Here is a 14,579-nt window from a genome sequence, read left to right as displayed (position 1 = left end):
GAGTGAGTGTGTGATAGTGCATGCTGCTCTGTCCTACACAGACTGCCCCCAGTGGTTCCCTGTTTCTTTTTTTTTTCCTACCGATGTTCTGTTTTTCAAATGAACGAGGGAGGAAAAAGCATAACGATGGATGGATTTTTAAGAGCTTTGTAGCTTGTGAAGAGGCATACATAAGCAGAGGGACGCAACCTGGAATCAATTAATTAATCAATTACGGGATTGGTCTTAGGCGCCTTTGAATCTTAATTCTTCATCCCATCTAGACACTTTGGACAAGTCTATGCTTCTTCTAACTCGGTGGTATAAAGCTCTAGGTCATTTCACCTACTATAGTCATAAATGCCAGAAACCAAGCCAAGAAACAAGAAAACTGAGTGAAAACAAGACTGTATTACTTTTTTGTATGTGGCTGTTGCTAAGATACAAGTAAAGGCAGCATACAGGTCTAAGGAACAGTTACTGCAACCAGTGAGCAATCAGCACTAGATTAGATCAGTGGTTCCCCAATTGAGGCACAAGTACTTGGGTTACCTGAAGACTTCAGCGGGTACGTGAGGTTTTAGCAAAGTTTCTGCTCCTACCAGCAAGTTTAATTTAATGCGTTTTAATCGCATGACGGAAATACTTTTTTTTTCTTTTCAAATTAAAGGAAAATAAATTCGAACATAAATCAATGTATTGCGAAATTGTGTTATAGTGACTACTTTGTGAGATAAGCCTTTATTTTGTGGTTTTATATTAATGCTCGTTTTTATTTGTGGTTTTCTGGCAGATGGGCCATAACTAAAAGAAATGATGTTACACAACCTATTATCTGGAGTCACTGAATGAAATATGCCGATAGAAGATACCACTACAAACGTAGTTCCAAAGATTAATAAATCATAAATGGATGGAACAGGACTTTTCAAATGCACGAACCAAATGAACCAAAAATGCTTTGCACTGATTCGGGGGTATCTGGTGAAAAAAATATTTCACAGGAGCATCGTGAAAAACAATTGAGAAGCACTGGTTTAGATACCTACAGTAATTTGACACAAAGACACCATCTGTTCACTGCCAAAGGTAGCACCTGATCATTTCTGGAGTTTGCCAAAGGAAAGGCACCAAGAGCAGGCCAACCTGAAAGCAAATTTTGTCAGAAAGGTTCCAGACCTGGTTGCATTCCAACTCCAAATTACAAGTTTTCCTTTCAGTATGAGCCAGATGGTGAAATAGGACAGATGTGGTAGGACAACTCATTGCTGCTTCACAGTGACGGCACGCCCGCTCACAATACCAGGAGCATCTGACAGTTCCTGGCCAAAAAGAAAATCTCTATCTGGAACTTTTGTGTAAACGAAATGATCGCAATTGCACCACATTATAACACGTTGTTGTTTGTCTTTTTGTTGTTTGTTTTTCGGTTCTCCCTTCCTCAGGCTTCTCTGCAGAATGTCCAGTAAGGAGCGCCACCTAGAATCAAACTGTCCGTCCTCGTATATAAAGACTGAGCCATCTAGCCCCGCCTCCCTGACTGACAGTCTAAACCACCACTCCCCCGGTGGTTCCAGCGACGCATCAGGCTCCTATTCGTCCACCATGAACGGCCACCCCAACGGTTTAGACTCCCCGAGTCTCTACGGCTCTGGCGCGGGTCCTTTGGGTCCCGCCGGCGGCCCCGGATCAAAGCGCTACGAGGATTGTTCGTCAACCATCGGGGAAGATTCGCAGATAAAGTGCGAGTACATGTTGAATTCCATGCCCAAGAGGCTGTGTCTGGTGTGCGGGGACATCGCTTCCGGCTACCACTATGGCGTGGCCTCATGCGAGGCCTGCAAGGCCTTCTTCAAACGCACCATTCAAGGTTGGTTTCACTTTTGCTTTTTATATGTAAACAATTATGCCTCGTCTGCATGAATTTTTTGCAATTTAGGTTAGGCACACTAAATATAGGACTGGAAGGAAATTATTGTTTACATTTTGACGAAAGATGTCAAAGAGAGACAGCAGCTTAATAGATCAGGTGTGTCCATACTTTTTTGATCTGCTTTTGCAGCCAAACTTCAGAGAGCCAAATTTATTAATTTATTACTTATTCATTGGGTTCAACCCTGACCTGCCATCCTAAAAGCAAAAAAAAGCAATTTCCAGGTACGATTTGCATTGCCATCTCGATTGCTTGACAGCAACATTGCTGGCAGTAAGCCTGTTGTCTAGGTGATCATATAGAGTCACAGCGTGGTCACAGGTCATGTCTAGGGGTGAGGAGTTCAGGTTACGAGGAGAGGAGAGAGGGGATTGAGCAGTAATCCACATGATGAACACATTAGCGGGAATTAGGTTTGTGAATACTTTTTTCCACTCGTGACATCTTCAAGTGTGTTCGCAGGTGTTTGGACCATGCTATTGTCCTCTCAGTTACTGAGTAATTGAGTAAATGGAATGAAAATGCAAAAGTACTACAAACAGCTCTAAGTATCAAGCAAACTGGAGCATTGTTTGCTATTTAATTAAGATCTGCAAACTGAAACTTTTTGGAAAAAGTGAAAAGCTTCAAGCTTGATACCCAACTTCTAAAATAACTTACCAAAATTTAGGTGTTAGCTCAAACTACCTACATCTATGTGTTTTGAATATGGTAATTAATGTGTGTTCTTTATAGTATGCAAAGACATTGATTCTTACTGTTTTTAGAATTGTACAGTATATATACGGTGGGGTCAAACCCACAAAATTCACATAAAACCTGTGTTTTGTTCACACAAAAATACATAATTCAATGTACTTCTCAGCTTTTCACAGTGAATACATATGACAGCCTCTCTGACAGTGTCAGCTAAAAAAAATAAAAGTCATATTAATAAAGTCAACATTCCTATTTTGATAGATTGTGAGTGTGGATAATGATCAAGATTTGTTGAAGTTAGTGTGAATTAATAGGCGCATACGTCTGCGGTCAGGCCAGCACGCTTGTCAGTCATCTTGCCACAGGAAAACTCTGTTGCCAAGCAGTCAGCGGTTCGGCCACCATTGATCTGTTGAGTCAGTCAGTCATATCAGACAGGATTCATCTATCTGCCCTTCCATCCATCCACCTAGCCGTCGCTGCTTTCTTTTGCTTCTGATAAGCAGCTTTCCCAGTAAAACCCTAGAGAGAGGGGCCGAAAGAGGGGGGCAAGACACAGGGGGATGGAGGTCTTATATCTACTAGATGCTCACTACCCGCAGATGACCTGTATGTGTTTATTATGGGATGAGATCAGACCCACGGTCCATACCCGACAAAGAGATTGGGTCCCACACGTGTCCAGATAAACACACAAACTCCCACTTAAATAGACTGTCACACGCACCTCCCACACACACATATGACCTTGTAATCACGTCGTGTGCTGCTTTGACCCCTAATTCATCCGCAATTGCTGCCCTGTCTAAACTGTCCACGTGGCCCATTTCATTTAGAGAGCTTGTTAAAAGTTCAATAGGTGAGGACTCGCTTACAGATTAAACACGAGCGCACTGCCACTGTATAGATATGATGCCTAGCTTATTTGGCAGCGTGACCTTGTGTCTCCGCCTCGCTCTTGTTCCATCATTTTCACTCCACTTGTAATCCCCACCCTTCCATTGCTGTAGATAGATGTTGCAGGTCACGCAAGCTAGAGGTCACAATACTTGCGTGTGACATTGGGGCACCATCACCAAAGCTTTGCATAAGGACACTCCATTAGGTACGCCTGAACGATCTGATGGTATTCGACGCAGGAGTTGTATAAGAAACAATTGGGGAATGGAATGGATGGAGGAAGCAAAAACAGCAGCACCTGAATTTGGAGATGTTGACCCTAACCCTAACCCTAACCCTCAAGAAGCTTCATTAAGCTGCTAACGTCACCTGCAGCCGGTTAATCGGCAATACTTGGTTTAGCGACGAACTTTGGCTAGCTAGTATTATCTTAGAAGTATCATACAAACAAATTACAATAGGAATAATTAAAAAAGGGTCAGAGAAGCCATGCTCATTTCTAATACTAAGTTTAGGTTAGGTTACAATCATTTACGCACCACCTAAGGACAATTAAGTATGCTATGGTACAACAATGTTGTGATATAAAATGGCCTATATTGTGAAAGAGATATTTTTTTTTACGTATCAGCCAGCACTAATTACCAGTGAACCTTCAGCGTTTTAACTGAATACAAAATGAAAACACTAACAACGAACGTGGAGCAGATGCTCAGACTGAACTAACCATGTCATAAATGGTCAACCAAAAATATTTGCTATGATATTTTACAATACACTTTCTCGCAGTCAAAATATTTAGGAGTGGGGATAGAACAAAATCATGACATTTTTATGCATATCAGTCCGAAAAATTGTTTTGATATTTCTACCAATTTCTGCAGATTTAGCTATCATTACAGCTCATATGTTTGGCTTGCATAGTATCTTAGACCTACTGGCGCAAATGGGTCATGACATTATCATTGGCCGCAGTGCAAGCCAAACTCTTCCACACAGCGTCTGCGCACATTGGCTTGCATGCATGTCAGTAATACGGGTGTGCACACGCGCCTGTGTTTATGCATGGGCTGTGTGTGTCAAAGTTGTGCGCCTTGGCTGGAAGCGGGGCCAGGCTCAGATGGGCAGTGGCAGCCATATTGGTATGTTTCAAGCCATTAGCCAATAAAACCGCAGGTAATCACCAAAAAAAACACTTCCAGCTGGACAGGGTGGGGAGTGTGGCGTGGAAAAGAAGAAGAGAGTAGAAGGAAGAAGAGAAGAGCACGCCTTCGAATGAACAATACCTTTACACAAGGAAAGTTGGAATGGAAATGATGAAGGATGGTGGCCAGGCATTGGATTTTGTGCTTTCAATGTGTGTGAGTGAGTGTTTGTGTGCGCATCACAGCATGGTGGAAGTGACTGTGGCAGCTGCTGTTTTTGTGGCGTCTGTCCAGCAACACCTGACAACGTGCATCTATCACCCCCTTATTGAGAAAGGGGGATGCATAAAGGTGAGATAAAATGAGATGAGAGCTACAGATTGAAAGATAGAAAGCCAAAGGCATTTTTTGGGCGGTGAAAGACAATTGTGGTAAATACATATACAGAATGTAAACTCTTTGATTCTGGTTTTTTTTTTTTGGATCTTGTTTTTGGATACGTAAGTATGAGGTCCCAACGCAAACTGTACATCTCACTGAGGCTGTTATAAATAGGCCTTGAATAATGAATGTGGCAAAACAACGCATTTATCTCAAAACTAGGGATTTCAACTCGGTGACTCCGGAGCTATTATCTATAATTTTAAAGAGAACTATGTCTAGAATTAGAATTGCAATATCATTATTTTCATTTTCAGAGACATGCACCTGATGTTTTTTTTAATTTAAATAAATACCCGGAGGATACAATAGGAAAAAAAATGTGCAAAATAAATAAAATAACCACTAAAACAACCAATGTTAAACATGACTGTTACTTTTACTAAGATTTGTGATGGTGTATGAAAGATGGAGAGGTAGGGATGAAAGAGGTCATGTCATTTTGTGGAAGAGGAAACTGCTATTTTGGTTTATTTTCAAAAATAACAGTATTTCTCACCATCAAATTTGGCCCCAAGTCTGCTTTATTAACAGATACTCAATACATAAACAAAACACTTGGCATTGATATTTAAATTGATATTTAAAAAGTCTCGTCATGCCACATTCTTTAGATGTAGAAATAAAAGCCTTTAAATCATGTCACCTGTTCCAGTTTAAATAAACGACTGTGCATCACCTACTGTGCATAGCACAATTTGTAGACACAAGTATCAATGTTACTCAGACTTCACAAATGTGGTCAATTGTCATGCAGCAGGTGGACACACACTCACACACACACAACTCAAAGGAGATTGCATGGGATTTGAGGCCTTCATATACTGTATCCCCCCCTCACGGAGCCCAACAGTCTGCACGATATACAAAGAAGCCTCCTCGAAGAATCATTGGCTTCTCTAAGCCCACCTTCAATGCCCGAGAAGAAGCATGGAGGCAGAACTAAAGACGCACGCGCATTTGTGGAGAAATTACATTCTTCTGTAGTTGTTCGTACATTTTAACCTCACTTCGCAAAGGATGTGTCATAGCATACAAAGAGCATCCAGGCTGCTTGCTACTCACGTTTCTTAGTCAGCCTACTAATGCAGGCCAATATATAATGTTTACTATGTAGCATCCTTCACGCAAACCAGTTTTGAGTCAAGATGCTGCAAATCACCAGCTCTAAGTGTCTCTTTAGCGCACTTATTCATTTAGCTAGTCCGTGTGCACTAACGAGGCCCATTACGGACTAAGGTTTGTGTCATTAGCACATCTAGCTTTAGCGCTAAGTAATTGCTGAATTAATGTGCTCCACCCGTATCTTCTACACTGTGAGCTAACATGTCCCATTAGTGGCGTTTATTAGGTTTCCCCAGCATTTAGCATGTTTAGCCAGTTACTTTCACTAACATGGCCAATTAACAAGGGTCTTGTTAGCCATTAAGACCAGTTTGTGCATTTAGCCTTTTCCCAAGCTAACTAGCCCCCTTAATCAGCGGAGTAATGAGAAAACATCCTCTCCACAGCAGCAGTCAATAGTAATCACCGTTTATTCGCTTTCTCTGGGAGACACTTGAGCTTACTCCACTACTGGGGTAATGTACTTATCTTAGAGAAGAAAAAGAACATCTTTTTTTTTTATTGTATTCATTAGCCTACCTCTCCACGTCAAAATGAAACTTGTCTCTAAAATATTTAACAGTCCTGATGTAAGATGATAATTCGTGCAAAAAAAAAAGACAAGAAACCTGCAAATCACTATTAAACAGGAACTAATAAAGTGACAGAAGAAATGATAGAAATGCATTAATTGAAAAATAGAGAGTACTTGAACTTGGGATTCAGTATTGACAGAGCCTCAAAATCAGGTGACCTTGATTGGGGCGCAGGTGCAAAAAATGTGATTCGGATTTCCCTAATCGTAACCCAGCCGTTATTCCAATTTAAAGGGGAGGTCAAGGAAAAAAATGCAGTAAGTCCTATGCCCCTCACTCATCTGAAGGTGACATTCTGAATAATTAGGCAGCAAAATATATCCTTTTTTAGCCCTTCTGTCACTTGGCGTTGACTTAAAATGGCATCACAGTTGCTCAAGGCTGAACATTTCACGGCTCACCTATTGTCTGAGTTTGGTCATGAGATGCTCGAAAGCTGAGTCTCAGCTAATGTTCTTTTCCTCACCTCACCGTTGGTCTGCAATTGGTCAGACAACCTTGCTTTGACACCTGCATCAACCGCAGTCTCGCATGCCCTTACAACAAGCAATTTTCAAACATTTCCATTCTTTGTGCTTGCCTCCACAGGCAACATCGAATATAGCTGTCCAGCCACCAACGAGTGTGAAATCACCAAGAGGAGACGCAAGTCGTGCCAGGCCTGCCGCTTCATGAAATGTCTGACAGTGGGCATGCTGAGGGAGGGTAAGGGAAAAGGTCTCTTCTTAATCTTTCTCCGTTAGCTGTGAGTGAAGCAAACATTCCAGTCGCAGTCCTAACTAATGTTGCGTTCAAATCCAAAACAAAGAAATAATTGAAGTCTGATGAGGATTCATGTGCCTGTGCGGTTGAAAATCTTTTTTAAATCTAATAGTTTTTGTTGTTGTTGTTGTTTTCATATTGGCAATCCCAGCAAAAATCAGTATAACCAGAGTCATATTTTGATGAATTTCATACTTCTTTGAAAAATATACACTTGTGGCAGTTACTTCTTTTAAATTTTGTTTTTAAGTTTTGTTTTGTCTTTTTTTTTCAAATTATTCATCAGTTTAACTTTAATTTTACTTTTACAAGGCAATGGTGGCTGAACAAATTGCGATTTTTTTGGTTCTCCTGAAAAGTGATGATTTTAGAGTTACACTTGATTCTGCCCGACAACAGCGATATACATTTGAGTGTTTATAATTTGTCGTCATCATAAAAGTTTAAAAGACTTTACAGGTAGTGTTTGAAGTAAAATTTTAGCACAGTCAGATGTAACTTCAGAAAAAGTTATTGTTGTTATTATTGTATCATAAACACTACTTACTGCACTAAAATACCATAAAAAAATACCATAGAACATCACTCATACATCATTATATGAGGCAAATAAAAAGTTAATGTTTTTGACCTCGGGATTTTGATTTGTTCAAGCACTAAAACAAATGATTTGGTTTCTTTGTTTTTACGAAATGAAATAAAAGAAAGAACCCCCTTACAAAGTACTAATACACTGTTACTAATATCTGTACACGTTAGGTGGTATCTCATGCTAAAACAGTTACTTATGCAGAATGCTACATGTAACAATAATTCATATCGTATTTCAGTGTTTTCATACCCTTCTTGAACAGTTTGTCCATATACAATTACACTCACTGTCTACTCACAAGTACACAAACATGTACACGGCACATACAGTATTATATCTAAATGAGGTAACATTAGTTGCTCCAGCAGTGCTGAAAACGAACGACTGATATGACTGCCCTCGCGCCACTTTGATTAAATACACTCATTTCTCTTTTTCACACTCCCCTGGCACCTCTAGCTCTTTCTCTGCGTTTGGTCTTCCCACCTCTGACCTTTCTACTCCCACCTCACTTTCTGCCACGCAAGGAGGAAGAGGACGGCCGATAGAGAAAGTCTAAGAAACGGGAATAACGGGCGGGGAAGGAGGGAGGAATGGAGGAGGCTTGGGAGAAGAGATTGATTTATAGGCGCCGAGGAGAGGGGCCGGGGGAGGATGAGAGGCGAGGTGGGGGGGCAGGGTGGCCGAATGAAGTAGAAAGTGTTTGTGAGAGAAAGCAGAGGGAGAAGGAGGGTCAAGGTTGTAATTGATGGGAGACCCGGACGACCCCACCCCCCCGCCCCTTTTCCCGACCGTGGTCGGGGAACGTGGCTGAGGCCGAAACGCGGCAGCCTCCTCGCCATCTATTCTTGTCTTCTTGCTGCCCTCCTCTTCTCCCACTCATGCTTGTGGAACCACTTCATCCATCCACTCACCTCTACATTTGTGTTCCCTTACATCTCGGCGGGGTCACGCACACTCGTCGGACACTTCGTTAGATACAGTATACCTTTAGAGTTTGCCGACATCTGATACAAGAGCTTTGATGGTTGGAAAGAGATGATGGTGTTTTGTTTTTTCACTGTCAAGCTGCCAAGATTCATTTAGACGATAGAGTCACGCCTTCTTTCAGACTGCCTATCATGTAATCGTTCAGTGGTGCATTTTTTAACACTGAAAAAAAACTCAAATCAAACACTGACTTGTGACTAGCAGAAAGTGCCATTTCCCGAACACATTTTGGTGCACCTACCATCAGCAGTCCAAATGTATTACCAGTCTGCCGTTCATTTAGTCTATCTTTACACCATTTGCAATTGTTTCAACACATTTATTAAAGGGACATCTTGATAGAACAAGATAGCAATCATTTCAAAGAAGTTCAAATATCGCGGAACAGCACTGGTGAGACACCCCCCTTTCTAATGTATGTATATGATGACGCCGTGACGCTTTTACATCAAGTACATAGACCTGACTCATCCTGGCAATTCTGATAATGCTGATTATATGTAGCTCAGTCAGATTGGCAAAACGAATATTCCACTCCCGTGATTCATAAAATTCCATTCGAATCAGCTTTTTCACTTCGATTGAGGTGATTAAATGAAGCATTTTCAACCTATTTGGCCATTCGGTTTGATTCCAATTGGAATACGTAGCTCCATGTAAATCATGCGGAAAGCTACTCGTTCTAATGCGTTGACCGTTTGATTTCACAAAATAAGGCTAGCGAGAATAAAAAACACCTTTCAATATTATGCATTTCCCTGCAAACTGCTACCACAAAAATAAAAATGAGTCCCCCTGTGACAATTTTCTAATACAGCTTTTTGCATTGGCTCTTTGACATGACATACCACACCCATGAATAAGTACAACACCGAGGCAAACAGCTTGTAGATGGTGTTATAAATAAGCAGAAGAAACTATATTTTTTCCCAGGAGTGCAACAAAACCTTTCCCTCCACTATAAATGCCAGCTCATCTCTTCTTCAGTTCCCCCACACTTTATTCCCTCCCAACAAGCTGCTGTCGTAGCGTTTGTTCTCCCAGTCAATCTGACATTGGCAGAAGCCATGTTTCATCTCCTGTTGTGCCCACTAAGTCTGCTTGCATGCACGTACATTGGACCAATACACATGCAGGCTATAAGCTTGTGTATTATTGGCAGCTTCTATTTGCCTAAGTGTTCACCTGGGCCACAGCACATTATGTTTGTCTGAGGAAATGTGACAAACTCAACTTGAGGCTTGCAATTCATTATTAAATGCTTTCATTGTGTATGGTTTGCATGTGTTTTCAACGAGGAAAATAAATAGCTGCCTTTAGTGCCTGCGCATACATCATTGCCCAACACACACGCACAACTAGGCCTACATATATACAGTATACATCAACCTGACAGACCACAGCCATCCCATTTGTATTGGTAGGTCTGAATTTAATACATGAGTTCCTACTCTACATACCAACATTTTTTATTGAAGGTTTTTTTTTTTTATTTAAGGAAGCCGACATCGTTGCTTTATTCCATCAGCGATACTGTATTTATTTAGTTGTCTGAAAGGGATGACCGCAAACTGCCTTGTACATTATATTATTTATTTTTAAAGACCGATCACTGATATCCACCCATGGCACACAACTTAAGACGACCGTTCACGCCGTCACCAAGTGGGAACTGAACCCACGTTGCTTGCTTGAAAGTCTGGCGTTTGACCCTTTCCACTATCAGCGACCTAAGTGTTTATGTGCTTAAATGGCCGATTCATTCAAATTCCAATCACATTTAGCCCTTCAAAGAGTGCAGAAGGAAGAAAGGTAAAGCAGTAAGCAGAGGAAGGCAGTGAGCGAAGGAACATGGGGACGCCCACCCACCAATATGTAGCAGCTAATTTCTGGAGCGAGGCAATTAAAAAGCCTGACTTTATTATGAGAACTTCCCCTCTGGCAATGACTGTCTGTCCATTTTTAATGAGGTCATAACGATGCGTCAGCGGAAGCCCAAAAGGTCGCGGGGGCGGGGCTTAAAGAGAAGCATTTGCGTGTTGCAAAAGTGGTGGGGGGTGCGATTGCAGGTAAAGGATTGGCTGAAAATAATGAAGCAGACGAGGGCTAAACGATCACCTGGGGAGTCCGTGTTAGCGATTTGATTTGCCCCCTTTTAAAGGCACTTTATGCGCATTTGGACCAAAAAACGGTCTTGGCATCACACATCAGAAATAAAGTGTCGTGATGTGAATACAAAACGCACATCAGACAATTGAACATGAAAGGTTTTGGCAGGAGCTCTGGGTGCATGTGTACCGTGCATATGCTGCTATTGACAACAGTACGGCTTTGATGACGGCACGTCACACACGTCCCGCTTTCAAGAGATGCAACATGTCCGGGCCGGGACCAAAGCCTCCATCTCTATCAAGTCGTAAACGGCCAGCTGGATTCGGATGGTCCGCTAGCAGGGACACAAGACCACGCGCCGCTCATATAAACCCTGGCATGTGGCCTCATGCGCATACACACGCACACACACACACCCTGCAGCTCGTGCCAACTCTGGCCATGCTCCCCAAGACCTAATGAGGGAGATTGGTTGGAATGCCACAGTCTGTTTATGACACTTTCTTTCTGCGTGTGTGTGTTTGTTGTCCATATGAAGCTGGTAGCGTGTGTCACAACGTTCCATTTTGATCTAAAGTTCTGTCCAGTTACAAAGGCGCAAGCAATTTTTTTAACCTTTTATTGTGGAAGGAACTCTAGTATGTTTCAAAGGCCCCTGTTCAGGGAGTTGAGCAAAATGGCATCACATGTACTCAGGGTTTAGGTAAAAACCAAACACGTCTCATCTTGTGAACATCACATCATCAAACGCAGAAAACAGGTGAGCCGCCATTGGTTGTTACCCGAGCTTAGAGCACGTGTTCAAAAAAAATTTTTTTAAAGGTTCAATGGTAAAGTATCACTTGAAGGATAACTCAAGAAATTGCTGAGATTGGCCCATAACTGTCACAAAATCATAGCGTAACAACAAAATATCGTGGCTACCTATTGTTGGCTGGTAGCTAATGTTGCTGATGCAATTTCCCTAATGAGTGACAAATAAAAGATTCATTTGTCTCATCTCATCTTAGAAGGGGTCCCCGAGAAAGGGCTAATATTGGGCCATCTCAATGATAGAACTGGAAACTCCTGGAGACACTTCAACGACATGTGGGGATTTTTGAAGCCCTTATTGGATAGCCTCATTTTCTATGTCATCTGCTTTTCCGCAATCCCATTTTTTCTGTTGTTTGAAGGGGTGTCCATGGTTGTTTTTATCTGAGGGCCCCATGGGGGGTTAGAAACTAGCCAGGTCACGTTTTAAAGCTACTGTAAAACTGTTACTGTTGCAAGGCATTCATTGAGTAAAAGAAGTAGTGCTGGGTTTCGGTCTGTTGTGGTCAGACTAAAAATGATATAATTTCTTTGTGGAGCATGAAAAAAAAAATTAAGATGAACAATCGTTTAAAATCCTCAATCCTCTGTTTAGTCACAAGAATAAAATGTCATGCAATATAATAGTTCATTTCCTTTCCACTTTTCACAACTCACCCTTTTGATTTCAGTCAAGCTTATTAAGAAAAAAATGGAAGTGAGAATCAAAGAATGTGAAGAATGAAGGAAAAGGGAGAGCAGTGATGCTGAGAGAGACACGAAGATGAGGAAATTAAGGAGGAGAGAAGTGCCAGACAACCCGTGGCGTCTGGCCCTTCCTCATGGGAAGCATGCAGCTAAATCTGGCCTGTAGTGTCTATCCTCACTAAGTGTGTGTGTGGCATCTGGTTGCAGCCCATCCAGAAAGAAGTGATAACAGTGTGATGAGAGCTTCGACTAAGTGGTCCGCTCTGTCCCACATACACTCTTATTTTGGAGTGAGCTTGCAGACACCTCATCATGTGGACAAGATGGCAGGGAGGAGAATGTAGCATCTTCTCTTTTGAAAGTGACATTCAGCGTTTTATTTTTTTTCATTATTTATATTTTCAGTGGAAGGAAAAGAGTGCATATGTCAAAACGTGAAACAAAATTAAAAGAAAGCCAAAAAGTACAGAAACATCAAACTGAGAAAATTGTTATTTCTTTATTTTCTTAGGGACCTGACAGTGAACTCCAACACATGGCCATCTTCCTTCAGCACACACATATTCAGCCAAGAGTGACCACAGCCACCTGCCCGCTGCCTCAGGCACGGCTGGTCATACTTGGTCTGATCTTTAGGAGAAAAATAAATAAATGGAAAAAGTCACCGTATGACACTCACGCACACGTGCCGCTCCCTCCCATAACCTCAGTATTTCAAAATTGGCTTTTTATTTTATCTTTTAATTCAAGTCCACCTTTACCTTTAGTCAAACTAGAGTAGCAATAAAGAAAATGCAAATGCTGCCATCTTGAATGTCCTCAGCAGAAACATTTTTTTTTCCCTTATAACGGGGTTGCAGTGTGGGCATTTATTTTTTATTTCTTTTGAACAAAGTCAGAGTTTTTTTTTTTTTTTTCAGTGTCTCGGCATTAGCTAAGGTCTTCTCTCAGCCTGACTTATTCTTCTCTCATTCACTGTCAGCACATTTTCACTGGGCTTTTTGTCACCCCTCAATCCCTTTGATTTGCCCCCACTCCAACTCCAATTCTACTCTACTCTCTTACATCATCAGCCCCCTGAAACCATTCCACCTTCTCAATTTATACTATACTGGCACATCATCAAAACAATCTTCAAAAAAAGATGCAAATTAGGAACTTTAGAAAGCATTCTTTCTCTTTATGGCTTGAAGACAGTCAACCACTATTTAGTGTAAACATTTTAAAGTTTGAAGTCAAATTGACACTAATCACGTTTTCTTCATCCGGCCTTCAAAATGGACAATTTTCCGAAAAATTTTGTGGTGATAGTTCAACACAATGTAAGAATCCCACTAGTAGCGACATCCATTCATTTCTTTCTATAGCAGTTACCTAAAATATTGTTTTTCAGTGAAACCGCAGGAAAGATTGATTAATGGTGTTAATTGTGGTGCTTTAAAAAACACACAATTTAATCAATTTAATGGCAAAGACCATAAAAATGGGAACCATTTGCCTCCTCCTTGCTTGCCACTCAGCACTTGGAATTGGGGATTAGATTAAAAAAAGAAAAAGATTCCCAAGCAAGTGGCATGATGCTAACTCACCGCAAACTCAGATTGATCAAATTTAAAGAACATATTTCACCATACTTCCGCATATGTGACAATCAGTGGTGCTTTAACTTTTAACCTGACACCAGTCAGCAGATTAAAACAGCAAATAAAATAAAATTCAAAATACATAGACAGTCAAGTTATGTAATCAGTAGATTAAAGGACATCATGTCACGCGGTGAATATTGTTTGAAACAGTCTAAAGCAGGTGCAAATTGGGTTTTATTT

At 41.2% G+C, this 14,579-nt stretch overlaps 1 protein-coding gene across 3 annotated transcripts in view; it reads left to right on the top strand.

Annotated features, from left to right (window-relative positions):
• esrrga (estrogen-related receptor gamma a) overlaps positions 1–14,579 on the top strand; it is a 75,576-nt gene that overhangs the window by 24,374 nt on the left and 36,623 nt on the right. For all 3 annotated transcript variants that reach the window (XM_088413507.1, XM_088413506.1, XM_088413508.1), the window contains exons 3-4: positions 1,425–1,849; positions 7,386–7,502. In XM_088413507.1, coding sequence (XP_088269633.1) covers positions 1,425–1,849; positions 7,386–7,502 — 542 coding nt within the window. The remainder of the gene's footprint in view (positions 1–1,424; positions 1,850–7,385; positions 7,503–14,579) is intronic.

The sequence above is a fragment of the Hippichthys cyanospilos genome, chromosome 4, assembly GCF_059441005.1.
Source record: "Hippichthys cyanospilos isolate Australia breed blue-spotted pipefish chromosome 4, RoL_Hcya_1.0, whole genome shotgun sequence".
NCBI lineage: Eukaryota > Metazoa > Chordata > Actinopteri > Syngnathiformes > Syngnathidae > Hippichthys > Hippichthys cyanospilos.
Note: the sequence above shows the minus strand (reverse complement) of the source record. Positions and strands in the feature narration are given on the sequence as shown.